Here is a 19,014-nt window from a genome sequence, read left to right on the forward strand (position 1 = left end):
CACCTCCTGAGCTGTGGTAGAAGTGACTGTGTGCTGTCCTTGACTTGCCCTTGTTCCTGACCTGAGGGGACCACTTTGGGCGAGCAGAGTCTGGTGCACAGCCTGCAATGAGACCCAGCATTTCAAGTGCTGCCCCACCCCCACCCCCAATCACTCAGACTCTGCATGGCAGCCTCTCCCCTGGCCTGAAGTATTCCCTAATACTTTCAGGTTAGAAAAACCTATTCGCTCAGGCTCCTGGGACCGTCATGTAAGTTCCCAGCTTAGCCCTGAAAGCAATCTGAATGAGTTTTCATAACTTCCTAGAACACAAATCAGGATTCAGAGGCTCTGTGTCTCCTTAGGTTGCTTCCATATCTTGGCTATTGTGAATAATGCTGCAGTGAACACACAGGTGCACATACCTTTTTAAATTGGTGTTTTTGTTTTCTTTGGATAAATACCCAGAAGTGGAATTGCTGGACTGTGGTAAGTGTGCACAGTGACAGATGACTAGATTTGGTGTGGTGATCACAGTGTAAGGTATATGAATATTGTACACCTGAAACTACTATCAAATATTGTATGCCAACTCTATTTAATTGTTTTAAAGGCAATTGTGTCTCCGTATATCACACTCTCACATGCAGTCAAGTTCCATCTCTCTACTCTAGTCCAGTGATTTGAACCCGATGCGCTGCAAGAATTTTTAACACATGCAATCCCTGACTATTTAGTCAGGGGCACTGACCTCTTTTCCCTTAGATTGTCAAATCAAAAAATGACAACAAGCCAACATAATAGTCATCTGGTGTGAATGAATCAAAATTATACCTATTTTTGTCAGATCAGCAAAAAATAGTGTTTGGTGTACCACAGAACTCAGTTTATGTGTGCCGTGAGCTGGAAAGGTTGGAAGCCGCTGCTCCAGAAGGAGGAGAGAGCCACGTAGCCAAGTGGGGAGGGAGTCTGGCATGCACACGGAACAAGAAGAAGTACTAAGTGCTGCGCCCAGTGATTACCCTGCTCTGTTCTAGCTGTGTGGTCTCAGGAAGTCAGTGGCGCACTGTGCCCCTAAACCTCCTCGCCTATGGCCTGTGGTCATCATGCTGACCTTAGAAAGGCCTCATGAGGAGTAACTGAGACATCACATCCAAAAGTGCCTGGTGAACAACGTCCCTCAGTTGAACTAAACTGGGATCTGAATGCCTCACTCCCAGCTACACAAGCCACAGTTGCTCTTTCTCTGTAAAAAAAAGGCACCGTCCCACCTATTTCCTTCCCCACACAAGGCTGTGAGGAGCCAGAGGCACCCAAGCCCAGCTAAGGGGTAAAAACAAAAGGCAAGAAAGACAATTCGTCAGCAAATTGGGCTCTTCCTTCAGCAGTCAGGAAGATGTAGGAAGGCAACTCACGCTCAGAAGGCTGAACAGGAGATCCCAGAGACAGAGGGACGGGGAAAGACAGGCAGTGGCAGGGCACTTACTTCCATACGGGGAGCCTGTGGGAGAGCCATTGAGGAATCCCGGTGACCCCGGAACACCCAGGTTGGCCATGGGGACGTTGCTGTACCCATTCATACTGTTGCTGGAGGTGCTGTAATTGGACTGCTGAGGGGTGGAGCTGGACGAGTAGCCCCGAGGAGAGATGCTGCTCGTGTTGCGGATGTATCCTGGAGGGCAAAGGAAAGCAGGTAAATGAGCCCCTGCGCAAGTGCTGCAGAGCGAACGCTGGAGCCCAGGTCCACATAGCCCCAAACTACGGTGTACCACCAAGCCTGGACAGGGTGGAAAGTCCGCATTTTGCCTTTATCTTTTTATACCGTCACTTCCCTTCCCTTTCCCATCCTACACAAGGTCATGTCCCTCAGAGTCCTTCTTTCCTCTTGTTTTACATTTGCAGTCAATCTCACCAACTAATGCCGAGGAATGAATGACCCAGTGCAGTGTAAAGTGACATCTCCGAAGTCGTATTTCATAGGACACTAGAGTCCTATGAGATATTAATAGGTGTGACTGAGAAAAGCATTGTGTGGTCAAACAAAGCGTGGCAGATGATGCGTACTGCAGCCATTCCTTGAAGATCAGCCTATGAAGGGCCAAGAGAATAACCAGGCAGGTTTAGCTTTGCTAACCTAGTGTCTGCCAAATGGAACACAGCCTGTCATCTTTTCTGCAGTGATGGGAGAAGGCATTCTGATAGCATCTTGAAGGCCACTAGCATTCTGCAGCTCACAGCTTAGAAAATGTTAGTTCAAAGTTGTGACCACACCCTATGGGGGGGAGGAGCATTTTCATTCAAAAAGTGTTTATAAGTTCATTTAAATGTGCTACTCTTTGACCAAAGGCTTGGAAGCATCGGTAATTAAGTTAGGTAAATCCAACCTGAAATCGGAGTGGGGGAGGGGCAACGAGTCCTCCCCATACTTCTGAACTGCCAGCACCTAATCTATCCTGAGATAACCCACTTTGGGTAGAATGTCTCTAGAACTATTTAGAAAATAACCCAAATTTTAAGAAGAGTAATATAATCAAACAAAAAGGTTGCAGGTTGATTCCCAGTCAGAGTACATACTTGGGTTGTGGGCCAGGACCTCAGTTGGGAGCATACAAGAGGCAGATGATCCATGTATCCCTCCCTCTCTTTTTTCCCTCCCTTCCCCTCTCTCTAAATATGAATAAATAAGTAAATAAATAAATAAATAAATAAATAAATAAATAAATCTTATAAAAGGAAAAATCACTGTGGGCATGAGAACAAGGAGTTTCCATCCAATGGATGGACGAAATTAGAAATAAAACCATCTCAAGTTTAAGGCCATCATTAGGAATATTTACTTCTAAAAAACTGATTTATAATAAATTTAGTACCTTAATAAAATCAACCTCTATGACAAAAAATATGTGCACAATATACTTTACATGTAAAAGCACAGTTAACTGTATAAACTTGTTGCTATGTATTTGTATATGAGGTAATACACAAAAAGAAGTTACCAAATAGATGTAGGGACTAAACTAACAATTCAAAAGATCAACAAAAGTAGAAGCTGGTTCTTTGAATAGATAAACAAAATCGACAAGCCTTTAACCAGGCTCATCAAGAAAAAAAGAGAGAGGACTCAAATAAATAAAATCAGAAATGAAAGAGGAATAATCACAACCGATACCATAGAAATACAAACAATTGTAAGAAACTATTACAAACAACTGTACCACAAGAAATATGACAACCTAGATGAAATGGACAAATTTCTGGAAACATATAATCTATCAAAACTGAATCAAGAAGAAGCAGAAAGCCTGAATAGACCAATAACAACCAGCGAAATTGAAGCAGTAATAAAAAAACTCCCGGCACACAAAAGTCCTGGACTGGATGGCTTCACAGGTGAATTTTACAAAACATTTAGGAAAGAAATAACTCCTATCCTTCTCAGACTATTCCAAAAAATCCAAAGAGAGGGAAAACTCCGAAACTTGTTCTATGAAGCCAGTAATACCCTAATTCAAAAACGAGGTCAAGACACAACAAAGAAAGAAAACTACCAGCCAATATTGCTGATGAACATAGATGCTAAAATCCTCAACAAAATATTGGCAAACTGGATCCAACAACACATTAAAAGAATTATACACCACGATCAAGTGGGATTCATCCCAGGGATGCAAGGATGGTTTAATAATTCACAAATCAATAAATGTAATACACCACATAAACAAAATGAAAGGAAAAAACCACCTAGTGATATCAATAGATGCAAAAAAAGCATGTGACAAAGTACAACACCCATTTATGATAAAAACACTCAGCAAAATGGGAATAGAGGGAGCATACCTCAACATAATAAAGGCCATATATAAGAAACCTGAAGCCAACATCATACTCAATGGGCGAAAACTGAGAGCATTCCCCCTGAGGTCAGGAACAAGACAAGGATGTCCACTCTCTCCACTCTTATTCAACATAGTGTTAGAAGTTCTAGCCACAGCAATCAGACAAGAAAGAGAAATAAAAGGCATTCAAATTGAAAAAGAGGAAGGAAAACTGTCATTATTTGCAGACAACATGATAGTGTACAAAGAAAACCCTATAGACTCCACGAAAAAACTACTCGACCTAGTAAGTGAATTCAGCAAAATAGCAGGGTATAAAGTCAATATTCAGAAATCGAAGGCATTTCTGTACACCAACAATAAAACATCAGAGATAGAAACTAAAAGAAAAATCTCATTTACCACAGCAACAAGAAAAATAAAGTGCCTAGGAGTAAACTTAACCAAGGAGGTAAAAGACCTTTACCCACAAAACTACATAACACTGAAGAAAGAAATTAAGGAAGATACAAATAAATGGAAGCATATACCATGCTCATGGATGGGAAGAATCAAGATCATTAAAATGTCCATACTACCCAAAGCAATTTATAGATTCAATGCAATCCCTATTAAAATACCAATGACATATTTCTCAGACCTAGAACAAATACTTCAAAAATTTATATGGAACCAAAAAAGAGCTCGAATAGCCACAGCAATCTTGAGGAAGAAAAACACAGTAGGAGGAATCACAATACCTGATATCAAACTATACTACAAGGCCACGGTAATCAAAACAGTCTGGTACTGGCATAAGAACAGACATATAGACCAATAGAACAGGATAGAGAGCCCAGAAATAAACTCAGGTCTATATGGTCAACTAATATTTTACAAAGGGGGTAGGAACATAAAATGGAGTGAGAAGAGCCTCTTCAACAAATGGTGTTGCGAAAACTGAACAGGGACATGCAAAAAAATGAAACTAGACCACCAACTTACACCATATACCAGAATAAACTCAAGATGGATCAAAGACTTAAATGTAAGCCGTGATACCATAAAAGTCCTAGAAGAAAACATAGGCAGGAAAATTTCAGAAATCCCACGTAGCAATATTTTCGCTGATATATCTCCTAAGGCAAGGGAAATAAAGGAAAGAATAAACAAATGGGACTACATCAAACTAAAGAGTTTCTGCTCAACAAAAGAAAACATCATCAAGATGAAAAGGGAACCAACCATATGGGAAAATATATTTGCCAATGATACCTCAGACAAGGGATTGATCTCCAAAATATATAAAGAACTTATACGACTCAACACCAAGAAGACAGATAACCCGATAAAAAAATGGGCAAAGGACCTGAACAAACATTTCTCCAAAGAAGACATACAGAAGGTTCATAGACATATGAAAGGATGCTTAACATCATTAGCCATCAGAGAGATGCAAATAAAAACCACAATGAGATACCACCTCACACCAGTCAGAATGGCCATCATTAGCAAATCAACAAACAACGTGTGCTGGTGAGGATGCGGAGAGAAGGGAACCCTGGTGCACTGCTGGTGGGAATGCAAACTGGTGCTGCCACTGTGGAAAACAGTATGGAATTTCCTCAAAAAACTAAAAATGGAACTGCCTTTCGAACCAACAATTCCATTGCTAGGACTATATCCGAAAAACCCTGAAACACCAATCCAAAAGAGTCTATGAACCCCTATGTTCATAGCAGCACTATTCACAATAGCCAAGTGCTGGAAACAACCTAAGTGCCCATCTATAGATGAGTGGGTCAAAAAACTGTGGTACATTTACACAATAGAATACTACGTAGCAGAAAGAAAGAAGAAACTCCTACCATTTGCAACAGCATGGATGGAACTGGAGAGAATTATACTTAGCAAAATAAGCCAGGCAATGAAAGAAAAATACCTTATGCTATCACCTATTACAGGACACTAACGAACAACACGAACAAATGAGCAAAATTGAAACAGAGGTATGTGAACAAAGTGTAGACTAACAGTAACAAAGGGGAAGAGGGGAGGGAGAGAAGGGGAAAAGAAGGGGAAGGGTCTAATCAAAGAATGGGTATAAATGACCCATGGACATGGACAATTGGGTGGGGACTGACTGTGGGAGAAAGGGTAGGCAGGGAGTGGGGAAGCAATAGAAAAAAAATGTGGGACAAATGTAATAGATAAACAAACAAACAATTTTTTTTCTCTTTTCCTCATTAATGGGGGGAAGAAAAAAAAGTGAAAATATAAAGAATGGAAACGCAATTGTATTGAATATTAGAAGGACAAAGATTTTCTTACACACGGTATATTTTTCTCCCTACCTGATCCCTCCAGAAATTGGCACCCTGAAGAAGTAAATAATGACATAAGGTTCTTTGCATGAAAATAATAAGACCAGTTGTTAATAGAGGTCTTGTCAACCAAGACTTTGACTGGAATGTCATGACTAAAAAAGACGTGCTTGGGCTCTGGTTGTTACCAAGAGCCCTGAGAAACCAAGGGTGACCTCAGAAGGTAATAAAAGTCCATGAGGAAAAAGGTCTGGTACCTAGGTTGGACGTGTGGTCCATGGCAATCTTTCCAGGGAAGGAATGAAGGTTGCTTTCCTGAGAGATGGCTAAAAGGGACCTTAAAGCACAATGGAAAACCTGAAGGACTTGGAAAAGACAGGTGTGTACAGGCAAGGCTGAATGCCAGGTATGTGGCTCAGGTTCTGTGCCCTGAAGGGCAGACTGAAGGTCACCCTAAAGGTTCCATGTGTAAGTTCCAGCAAAGCAGACTTAAAGATCATAAGTGATCATTTGCTGCTCTTGTTGAGTTCATGCAAATGAACAGGATAAATTAAAAATGGACCTAATACAGTCCCTTCAGTGACAAGGGGGGTAAGCTTAAGGAGAAAAATTGTGACCCAAGGAAAATCACAATGCCCATTGGTAGACTATAAAGTAATACAGCTAACCATCGTTAAAGTCTTTTCATTTAAAGTTACCTTGCATTTCTAAGTTAAACATCATCAAAGATGCTTAATTTATAGGCAAGAAGAATGTCAAATGCCTTGCAACTGGATGTCTTCCCATTAAGACAGGTATACAGGATTAGAGAATCGTTTGTAAGTTATATTACATAAGTTAACATGTGTTTTCTGTTTTCAAAGGGCATAAGCCTAGGATCTCACTACCTGAGTGATTGTCTGTACGTATAGGCCTCACTTAATCCTGTCTGCATTGCTGCCTCCTGAAACTCAATGGTTTGGCTGAATCAAGTGGCTGGGTTGGTGAAGAATGGGGTGGTCTGTGGGCTTCACCTTAAAACATGTTTCTCTTTTCTATTCCAATGGCTTGGACAGAAAAGACCCAGAGGTCTAAGAGGGGGGAATCCTAAAATATTTCCCTCAACCCAAACTAAATATAGTGGACAAAAGGGTTCTGGACAGATATGATGTGCCTGGCACACCTTCCTCCAAAGAAGCCCCCCTTTTTTTTCCCCCTAATGTGGGACATTGAAAAATTAATCCCTGCCTTTTGTCATCTAGTGGTTATGGATTGAATGATGCCTTTTAACCCTGTTGACAAATCTGTTGCCCCCAGAATACAACAAGAATGCCAACCTGTTAAACCAAGCATGCCATTGTCCGGGGACAGCAAACTGACCTGGAGTCTGCAAGATCCTTCCCCATGTGGGAAGGCCACCTTCCCCTCCACACCCCCATTCTTATTAGGGATTTCTGGACCCAAGGGTAGGTAGGACGACAACCATGCCCAGCTTGAAGCAGTTAGAAGAGCAGGAGACCGTTGCCCACTGTCCTCTATAAGATTATAAAGGGTCTAAAGTCTGAGGGGGGGGGAATGTTACTTTTTTATTGTTATAAAAAGAAATCAATTAATGAATTAATTCTAAAATAATAATAACATAGGAAAGGGAGAAACCAGAGAGATTGCATACATGACCCATGGACATGGACTGGGGAAGGGAGGGATTGCTGGGGCGGGGGGGGTGCTGTGTGGGGGTGAGCAAAGGGGAAAAAAATGGAACTATTGTGACAATATAATCAATAAAATGAAATTAAAAAATTGTAAAAAAAAGAAAAAAGTTGCCAAATAAAACCAAGCCATTTACCCATGACCACCAGGAAGAGAGAGTTGGATATAATAAACAATGACAATGACTCAGCTTCTTTCCATTAAGCAATTTGATGATCACAATTGTAGAAGTATAAATTTTACTCAAATAATACCTATAAATCCAGTTTCAGTAAGCCTAAACCCTTCTAAAAGCATAATAGTCAATCTGGTCCTTAAATATTTCTAGTTAGAGGTATTCTACCTGGTACCTAAAAAAAAAAAATCTAATTAATAATACACCACTTACAATGTTGAGATAACCCGGTAGTATGTGATTACATTGCTTATCTGGGGACACACTCTTTTGATGGTACATGAATTGAGCTTTAACTCCTTCCACTGAAGCAGAGCCAACCTCTTAAATGTCTAAGCTGTTTGAGATTTGACTCTGAGAAAGGTTGTACCTTGATTATTTCCCTGTGTCGACTCTGAGATGCTGACCCCAAGTTGGCTGCTGTAGGAATTGATGCCCATCATGCCACTATGAGCCGGAGAGCTGGAGAGAGCTGGGATCTGGCTGGGGTTCCTGGGGACACTGTAGAGGGCTTCAGCAATATCTGCAGCTCGTTTCAGAATGATGTCCTACAAAACAGCAGGTGAGGTGAGCATTTGACCCAGCATGAAGAGTCTAATGCAATGGAGTATGAGATGCAAGTGTCTAACCTGGTTATTGTGTGGTGTACCATAGAGGGCCTCCACCAGATCTGCAGCTCTCTTCAACAGCATTTCCTAGAAAAGGAAATAAAGAGTAGAGTATATACAAAGGTAGAACCCCAGATGGCAAAGAGAAAGGAAAATTATGTATGAAAATAAAATGTCCAGACACCCTCCTGAAATGTAATTACTAGCCAAGAGGTCCTATATTTGGTCTGAAAGGTAGGATATACTCACACATATAAATCCGTCTATAAATGTCTCTACATGAAATTCATCTAGATAAAATTGACCCATAAATGGTGGTGCTCCCAAAACAAAAACAACCAAATCTAGGGTGGAGCTGGTTAAAATGAATAATGCCATGGAAGTTTTATTAAGAACTACTTTCAGACCATTCCATTGAACAATCTGGGACTCTAATCAACCAAGTATTCTTAAAATGATTGATTGGCCTGTGTTGAGCTGCTTGCCAAGGAGTTGTCCGTAGTACTGAAATTAACTTGGCAATGCTTTCTGCAAAATTTTATTCTCATAAAGATGAATTCTCTCAATAATATTTCCCTCTGTTCACTTTAACTAGAGAGAATTAGTATTCAGGAATCCCTTTCCTCTCATTTTGTCTTTTCCACCTCCTGTTTTTAACAGCCATTTAAATTGCTATTAACCTACTTTCCAGATAGCATCTAATTTAATAGTGGGGCTGGGAGTTTCCCAAGTACAGAATAAAGGTGTGATGGAGAAGCAACTGTGGTACTTAAATTTTACTCACAGTACAGAAAACAGAACATATCACATTAAAATGTGTGTGCTTAAAATGAAAATGTAAATGTTAAAATTTATTAACCATTATCCATATACCTAATAAACTGATGTATTTTTAAAAAGAAAACTAAAATAATAGGCTAGATTTATAATATAATTTTCATAAGCAAGTTCATTAAAAAGTGATGCATTTCATAGAAGTTGTAGATGGAGTTGTTTCCCACTTCATTAAATGCCCGTATACGTAGTAGGCCCTCAATGAATACTTGTTTGTGGATTAATGTGTCCCTGAAATTATGGGTAAATACAATTATATTTAAATACAAAGGAGTGAGAAATTATACTTTTAAGCAATTATACAATTATTTATTTTCATCAACTTGGCAGTATTCTGTGAGTTCATAGTATATCTGTTTCATAGGCCTAAATGTTCAGGTTTCATAGTTCCTTGGATATCAATCATAGCATATCTCATAGTTAGTAAATATATTATATGTATCTTGTATCTAAAGCTTAGCCAACTTTTAAGACCTAACTTAATTTTAAAGGGACTTAAGTTGCTAGATTTATCTAAATTTGTTGAAATCCTATAAGAAGGTTTCCACGTGTTAATTTCCAAAGTGTTTTACCTTAGCTAACCTCTCAGGGTCTCCAGGGTGCCTGGGGATGACTTTCTGCAGCCTCTGGAAGCCGTAGTCTATGGTGGGTTCGTTTAATGCTGAAAAATAAAAGTCCTCTTTTTGAGCATGTTTCCTGGCCATAAAACAAACTTCTAATTAAGTCCTCCGTAGGCAACAGTAATATCCTGCTATTACCCATCTAAGAACTGATAAAATGGATACAATCAGTTAAAGATTTTTGCTATTGACATTGGTTACTTCACATATAACTTTGGAGTTAATAACTTAATGTTTTCCATTTGAATGATATTCTAAAATTTCAGAATTATACAATTATTTTATCATTTCTGCCTTAAGTGCACACAGTTATCATTCTGTCTCCCTTAATCAGAAATATTGCACAATTAAACATTCCCCACTTCCTGAAGACAACAGACTACCTTCATATTCGCTTTCCTTCCTCCCCTCTTCTCTTCCCTAGGTATGTATGCTTTTATTACCTAACAGTTCTTCTCCTAAATATCACTTTTTCTGAATTATTCTCTTAAATATTTACATATATATAAACCCCCCCATGGGTTTATTCTCACTAAACCCTGTTCTTATGCATAATACAACTTCAGAATGTTCAATTACATTTCATTACATGCACGTTTCTTTAATGTCAGGCTCCACCATATACTGCAAATTCCATAGGAGCAGCTTCCATACTTGTTTTGCTTCACACGGCATGCTGGCTGCTGGATACAGTGGCTGGCCCACGGCAAGCACCTAGTGCCAACAGCGTGAGTGAGGGAGTGAACCAATGATGTATTTCAGCATCTCTACTACGCTAAGGAGTTTTTAGAGTAGATTCCTTAATCCTCTCTCCTTCTTCCTCTGTTCCTTTACTTTCTAGGTTTGTGGTATGAGTTTTATAGTTTTAAAGTTAATGCATGACCCAAGTAAAGACAAAAGATACAAAAAGTAATGATCACCTGCACTCCCAATAGGCAGCAGTACACACAGAGGTGTTTCCTTTTCACTCTTCCTTTCTGCATATATTATGAATATTTTGTTGCTATTCCTCTATAAAAGCAACACTCTTTATTTTAAAAATTAAATCTATACGTAAAATAAAATCACTCATACCTCAGCATTTTAGAGATGACCTGGGTGAACATTTTTGCTTCTATCCTTCCAGATTAAACACACACATACTTAAAATTGTTCAGAGACATACTATTCACTCTGTTACATAACCTACATTTTATCCATTTAAAAATATATCAAACTTTTCCCCAGGTTATTAAATCTTTTATAACATTATTTAAAATCCCTACATGCTTTTTCCACTGTATGGTCTGTAACTTATTTAAATAGCTTCCTAATTTTTAGCATTTAATGTGATCCAAATTTCTCACTATTATAAAAATCAGAGCAATAATTATTCTTTGCACACAACTTTAATTATTTCAACTGGAAAATTTCAAGACTTAGAATTACTTGACCAAAAATTATGATTATATTAAGGTCTTTCACACATACTGTTAATCACTCTTCAGAAGAATGTACAGATTTATACTCCCTTCACAATGTTCACTGTCATTTTTTTAAAAGATTTTATTTATTTATTTATTTTCAGAGAGAGGAGAAGGGAGGGAGAGACAGAGGGAGAGAAACATCGATGTGAGAAACATTCATCGCTTGCTTCTCGCACGCCCCCCATTGGGGACCTGGTCCACAACGAAAGCACGTTCCCTGACTGGGAACCCAACTGGCAAGCTTTCAGTTTGTGGGAGGGCACACAACCTACTGAGCCACATCAGTCAGCATGTCTGCTGTCATTTTATCTTACATTTATTTATTTATCAGTGAAGTTAAAATTTTTTTTCTTATACTTGGTGATGATTTTAAATTTCTTCTTTTATGAACTGCTTATAAATAGTTTCCGCTTTTTTCTATTGGGAATTAGTCTTTTCCTTTTTTTATTTTTAAAAACACTTTTATATTAATATTTTTAACACTGTCACAATATCATATCCCAATTTGTCTTTAGGAACTACACATAGAAAGACCATAGACCGCCATTCCAACATGAGGTCTGGTCAGTACACACACACACACACACACACAATTTGTGTGTGTTTGTATATATATTCATACATGTATGAATACTTCTTTAGAGTCACCAGTAGAATGTATTAGTAATCATATGGGTAATAAGTATTTGTTGTCCATTTTAATTTTTTCTATGTATTTCACTTTTTGTTGTTTTTATTGTGAACATGATTACCCTCTCATCACATTGTCTAGAAGCTTTTCTGGCACCTAGAAACGCTGTTGGGTTTTATGTGTCTGTGCAGACAGTGTGCGTGACAATTCATGGTAAAGTCATTAAGAGAATTAGTGTTAGAGTCAAGAAGATCTTGGGTTTGAATTCCAGCTCCACCATTAATTTGAGAGCTCCTGTTTAAAAGTCATCTCATGAGTTTGCTATCAAAATTAAATGAAACAATTTATATAATGTGCCAGCACAGTTCTTGGCACAAAAAAGATTTTAACCAATTGTAGCTATCTGTTATTTTGCAACCAAACCACTAATAGATGTCATTTTTTTTGGTCCATTCTTAAGTTTGTACATTAACAGCATCTACATGCAATAATCATTTTGTCTTCTCTTGATGAGTATATTAATCTTGTTCAACTCTCTTAATTCCATTCTTGTGTTGGCTGAAACTCTCCCAAGAGTGTCTAAAAATCAGGATGATGGTAGATATTTTTGCTTCCTCTCCTCTCAATGGCACTAACATCTCACCACAAAATGTGGTGTTGGCTATTTGAGATAGATATTAATTACCATGCTTTGTCAAGGGATTTTTATCAGAACTTGTCAGAATTTAAGAAAATTACAAGCATATGAATTTTCTCCTTTCACCAATTTATACTGTATTTTATAGTAAAGTTCCCAATATTTCACAATTAAATGTTTATTCATGGGTGTGGTATATAACTTATTTAGCATATTTCTGGATTCGATTTGTTAATATTTTTGTTAAGACTGCTGGTGTGAGAATTCAATCAATTCAATTACCAAGAACAGTGCCTGGAACAGACTGTCAACGAGTGTCAGTAACTGTTATTGTTGGTGGGAGTCTGTGTCTGTATCAATATCTGGGGTGCATGTACGGTGCTATCTAACTTCTGGTTAATTTGTATTTTATACCAGCTTTGAAAAATACGTGAAACTCTTTCTATATTTTATTCTATCCTCTATAAAACTTATATAGCATGGCTATGACCATGTGAGCTCTCCAGCCCTGCTCCTCAGTCTGCCTGGAGCATGGCTCTTCCTGAGGACAGCTTGCAGATGCTGAAACTCTTCCTGGTAGCTGCCACAAGGCTCTGCTTGTCTGTACAACTCCTGTAGCAACCTCGTCAGTGCCCTGTGATTTCTACGTCAAGCCATGTGCTGACTGTCACCAATATTTATGTCCAGGCCAAGCAGCTTGCCCGAGTTTCAGCCTCATCTATCCCAATTATTGGCTGGAAATTTCCACTGCGATGGCCCTGGGTTTCTCCCATTCAACATAGCCCAAGCCCATGCAATCCTCAGTAAATTGTTCATCAGATTGCCACTTAAAAATCTTGATTCATTCTTTATATCTCAATACCATTTGCATTTTTCTGGGAAAATCGTGCATGTCCTCAGGATTTTAAATGTTTCAGCATCAATTCTACATGGTAATTTCTTTAAAATTTAAATGTCCTATTTATGGTTCTCCCCCACTCTCTGTTGTAACTTTCTGAATAGCCTGTATTTCTAGTTTTATCTTCCTTTTGTTTCCAAGAGAATACCCTAAAATTTCTAGGATATTAGAAATTTTGGTTAAGTATTAAATCGTTAATTATTTACTCTAGTTATTTGCATTGAATTTTAAAAGGTGGCTTGCAGAATAGCTGTCTTTTAGAATTTATTAAGTATTTTGTGAATTAATATGTATTAGTCTTGTCTGTGTTCCTGGGTAATGCTTTGAACGTATTATTTAATATATCTTTATTATTGTATTACTTAACATATTTTATACATAATTGCTACTATAAACTCATCCTTCCACATTATCCCTGCCTTTCTGGTAGTTTTACATGTATATATTTTCCTCTAGTGATTAGAAAGATACTCACCCAATTTCAACTTAAAGCAATACTGTTAGAGTTCTTAAAAAATATTTTTTCTAATTATTCACAGCTGTTGAGCCTCTCCATATATAAAAGTTTCTGCTTACCTCTAGTTTCCTCACCCCATTCTCTCCACATTTATGTTTTTGTTGCTAGGTTATCATCAACAGCTAATCATCAACTTTTGATGATTGGTATCTTTTAGACATTAATTTTCATATTTACATTCAGCTTCATTGTCATATTAACAATAATTTAGACACTTGATATTTAAGTGCTTTCTCTGCTGCCCAACAGTCCTTTCCGTTCTTGCATTCTTCATCGATTCACTTTTCCCACAGTCAGGTTATATCAGTAAAAATAAGAGTTGAAATCTGTCTGAGCCCATAATGTAGGAGATTATCTGTCTTCCTCACACATAAATGACAACCTCTCTGGATACGGATTGTTAAACATACAGACTGTTTTCCAGTCAAGTTCCAGTTTCTGCTTGTGGCCCCTGGTCCCGCTCTGTGAGGTGGGGACGGAGGAGCCCTCAAGGTTTTGTTAGGTCTCCTCTGTTACTTCCTGGCCCTGCTCTTGTTTTCCAGGAGAGGAAGGAGGAGTTCAGTTTTCACATATCCGCCAGTATCCCCCGTCGGGCACCACAGCCCAGCTGGACAGCGCAACATCCCTGGCGTATTGAGGACAGCAGCCAGGCTTCGAACGGGAATGCCAGACTTCTCCTATTTTTATGTTTTCTTGAAAATATCCTCCTCTGTGTTCTGGGGGTGGGTGTAGATGAAACACTTGTGCTCACTGTACTGTCTTACCCAGAAACATGTGTAAGGAGGACTGGGTGTACAACCGGAACCATTCTGTAAACTTGTTTTTCCCACTTAGCATTATAATAGCAGCAAGTTCTGAAGAATTTTTCTTGCAGAACAGGATTTTTAGCGGCAGTAACATTCAATAATGAAAACTGTTATTACCACTGTTAGCATTTACCAAAGGCTTACCATGTTATACCCATGTTACAGGCACTATGCTAAGCCTTATTACACATACTAACTCATTTGTCCTCATGACAGTCCCATGACATGGGTTTTGTCCCCCATTTTAAATGCGGTTCCAGGCAAAGAAGTGGACTCTGTACCCAGGCTCCTCTAGCCTAAGGCCTGTGGCCTTACCTTTCCCTGCAATACCACTGCAGGTCTGGTCCCCAGCCCCAGGCAGACATGCAAGCAGCCCCACCAGCCAGAGGCTCCCTACCCCGCGCCCAGGACTCAGCTACTGGCTGGGAGCTGGTGAAGAGCAGAGAAAGTATTGAAAACTGGCCATGCCACCCTCTGCTTCCTGTCGCCCACTTCCTGCACCCCCGCCCATCCAGGCTTCCGCCCCAGCTTCCAGTGAAGCCCTGCTGGCCTGCAGAGAAAGCCTGGGCTGCCTGACTTCTTTCTTGCCATGAAACAAGGTCCCATTTGGTATCAACCAGCAAACACACACAGCTGCCCAGTGCTGCAGGGTGAACAGACTTGGTGATACAATGCTCTAAATCAATCATTGCCTCATCTTGGTTCAAATATGCACCATTTTGTTACCAAAGGTGCCGATTTTCCTATATGGAGAACACAGAAATTATGTATATGGCTGCGCTCACAATGTGCTGACTATACAGTAAGGGACTGTCCTATAGGGAAGGAAATCTGCCCCCACCCCCAGCTCCCCACTGCCTCCATCACCGCCTTGGTCACTCCCTTCCCACCTGCATGTTGCTCCAAGGCTGGTCCCACCCTCTCCTGGAGCTCTGGTGTCCACCACCCATAGCTCCACTCACCTCCTTCCTCCTGGGCCCTTCCCCCGCTGTCAGGGGAATCCTTTAGAGATGGTCTCTGATCGGGGCACAGAGGGGGGCCAGAGATGATGGTTTCCCTCTCATAGCACTCATCCTACAGTTGTACCACTGTTCTCTCCCGTTAGATGGAGAGCCACTGGAACCCAGAGGAATGCTGGGGTTATCTTGTCCCCCCTCCTCACTGCCCACCTAAGTCAGAAATAGAAGACGATCTTCACCACACTGAGTCAGCAATTCATGTCCTAAACTGAATACAAGCTTAGGCATACCCATCTATTTCTTAGGTTGAGTGTTCAGTTTGGTTTGGTTTGGTTTGGCTTGGTTTGGTTTGGTTTGGCTTGGTTTGGTTTGGTTCGGTTCAGCTTGGTTCATCTCAGTTTGGCTTGGTTTGGCTTGGTTTGGTTTGGTTTGGCTTGGCTTGGCTTGGTTTGGTTTGGCTTGGCTTGGTTTGGTTTGGCTTTGCTTGGTTTGGTTTGGCTTGGTTTGGTTTGGCTTGATTTGGTTTGGCTTGGTTTGGCAGGCCCTGGACAGGCTTCAGGGACAGCAGCTGTGGGATAGGTTACATGAGCACCCAAGATGAGAAAGACAGCACTAAACACACTGTCATCTATATGGACAGGGTCCAATCACACGCATGTACACACACACACAATTTCATTTAATCAAGTGCACTTTTGAAGTGAAAATCATCAAGTCAAAATGTTTACTCAACACCAAACCATAAGGGGAAAGGGTATTTAATCCTTCAACCTGAGGTTGGACTGAATGAGTTTTACTTTGGTTCCAAACTGACTTCCTAAATGGCCATTTGTTTTGCATTCCATAGATTCAGCCTCATCTGGAATCCCAGCTCCCCCTCCCCACCCTGCAGGGCGTTCTATCTGTTCAGGCCTGGTGGAAGCCAAGCAAACCTCAATTAGCAACCAAGATGTCCAAGACCAGCACCAAGACTGCCTCTAAGGACCAACCAGATCATTAACCACCACCACCTGTGTGAATTTACCACCTCTCCCACCCCAGGGAGTGCGGGGGCTGCCGGGCCCCACTAGCTGCTTGGCTGATGGGACACAGGAAAATGCTGGCAAGACAAAAAGAGAGTAAATTAAAAGTACACTTTGATCTATAGGCTCTATTTATCTATGTCTTTCTTTAGTAACATAACGTTAAGGTAAAAGGTCATATTCCCACTGAAATATAATTTATATTTACCTTTTATTAAATAATTATGGCATGGCATGAAGTTAAATATTGCAGAAGGTAATCAAGGGGGAATTCAATAGAGAAAGCTCAGACATGAGAATTTCGTTTCTGTTATACATAGAATGTCTTAATCTTCCACTGGGAGCCATTCGGGTTTGCTTAAGGAGTTTAATAATACACATTTCAACTGCCACAGAATCTAAATCCCATTTGGATCTGCCTTGGAAACACTTTCATCAATACCTTGAGATTTCATAATATTTCTCCTGAGAGCCTGGATCTTACGTGTCATTTCTCATTTGATTGTAGTATAAGATATGAGGTTACTTACCTATCATGGACCCAACAAATAGATGTAAACTAGGAGCAATGTATGAAGTGTTTCTTTTATAAGTAAATAGTTTTTAACTAAAAATATCTACTGGGAACTACTTATTTAAAAATAAAAAGCTGGCTGGTGCTCAATATTAATGTTCCCAAAGGTTTGGTGAGCTGTATAAATTCTATATGATTTTTCTTCTTTCCTTAAGAAGAGGCACAGAAACCAGATAATGCTTACTCCAGCTTTTGTCTTCACTCCTGTTTCCCAAAAATATAGGGGACACTGAATAACATGGACAGGGGATTCTCTGTTAAGTTCTGATCAACCCTGCCCCAGACAGCCTTGACAATGCAGACAGGAGGTCACTCATACCCATGACAAATAGGAGTGCTGATCACCACAATGGCAGCATCGAGGGTCAATGGAGTTCTTTGCAGAAATTTGAGAGAAGACAACTACGCTGATGCGGTAAGGGAAGATCTGAGTGTTCAACTTGGCTGCCACCTGGGATTCAGCTTTCCTCACTAGCAAGCTTTCAGTTGGAGCCTAGGACCGTGGCGGAGTTTGTGGGTGGTCATCCAGAGACCCGTAAAAGTCTAGAAAGTCCAATCCCAGCTGTGTGTCTGCACATACATTCACTCACCTGCAGCAAAGGGTCTTCACTTTTGTCAGAAGCACACAGAGCTCACCATCTACTAAGGACTCTAGCCCCTGGAACCAGAGGATCTCGCCAGTCCTAACCCTAAATCAGTCTCCTCTTAGAAAAAGAAAACAATGGGGGGAAAGCCTGCCTAAGAAAGCTAAAATCTCTGACTGCCAGACAAACAGGCAGAGAAAACATGCATCAGGAACACCTTTCCGCGTGATTCTCATCAAAGACAGTCACTCTGCTGTCAGGACGGGAAGGCTGGAAAATACAGCCTAGCTTGGGGAAGAATTTAGGTATCCACAGATTAGCTCCTGGCCTCATGCTGCTTTAGGACTTCGCCACTGTTTTTCCCTCACAATGTCTGTGTCTTCAAGGAACTTTGATCCTACTTATTCATTCCGTAACATGTGCCTTCTTTGGGCTATGAGCTGGTTCCTCTCTATCTCCCTTTACTTCCTCCCAATTTCCTCCTCCAATCATCTACCTTCTGCCCTGTGCTTGTGTGTCCAACATTCAAAAGCTACATTCAATTAACATTTTAATGCTCCCAAGTTAAATTTTTTAAATCCTCACCTAACAACATGTTTATTGATTTTCGGAGAGAGAGGAAAGGAAAGAGAGAGAGAAAGACAGAAGCATCATTGTGAGAGAGAAAAACTGATCAGTTGCCTCCCGTATGTGCCCCAACCAGGGATTGAACACACAAACTAGATATGTGCCCTGACCGAGAATCAAACCTGCATGCATCATTTTGGTGCATGGGATGATGCTCCAACCAATTGAACCACCCTGCCAGGGCCCAAGTTACATTTTTCCATAGAATTTAATGGTGTGATGGAGATAAAGCCAGCATCGCTGGGCTCT

At 40.1% G+C, this 19,014-nt stretch overlaps 1 protein-coding gene across 1 annotated transcript in view; it reads right to left on the reverse strand.

Annotated features, from left to right (window-relative positions):
• The window catches only part of EBF2 (EBF transcription factor 2), a 185,555-nt gene that overhangs the window by 12,940 nt on the left and 153,601 nt on the right, over positions 1–19,014 (reverse strand). Inside the window, exons 11-14 of the mRNA XM_090288992.1 lie at positions 9,997–10,085; positions 8,612–8,677; positions 8,353–8,530; positions 1,466–1,651 (exon numbers count right to left, since the gene is read on the reverse strand). Of these exons, the coding sequence (XP_090145118.1) occupies positions 1,466–1,651; positions 8,353–8,530; positions 8,612–8,677; positions 9,997–10,085 (519 nt within the window). The remainder of the gene's footprint in view (positions 1–1,465; positions 1,652–8,352; positions 8,531–8,611; positions 8,678–9,996; positions 10,086–19,014) is intronic.

The sequence above is a fragment of the Furipterus horrens genome, unplaced genomic scaffold (assembly GCF_987537825.1).
Source record: "Furipterus horrens unplaced genomic scaffold, mFurHor1.1.pri manual_scaffold_10, whole genome shotgun sequence".
Lineage (NCBI taxonomy): Eukaryota > Metazoa > Chordata > Mammalia > Chiroptera > Furipteridae > Furipterus > Furipterus horrens.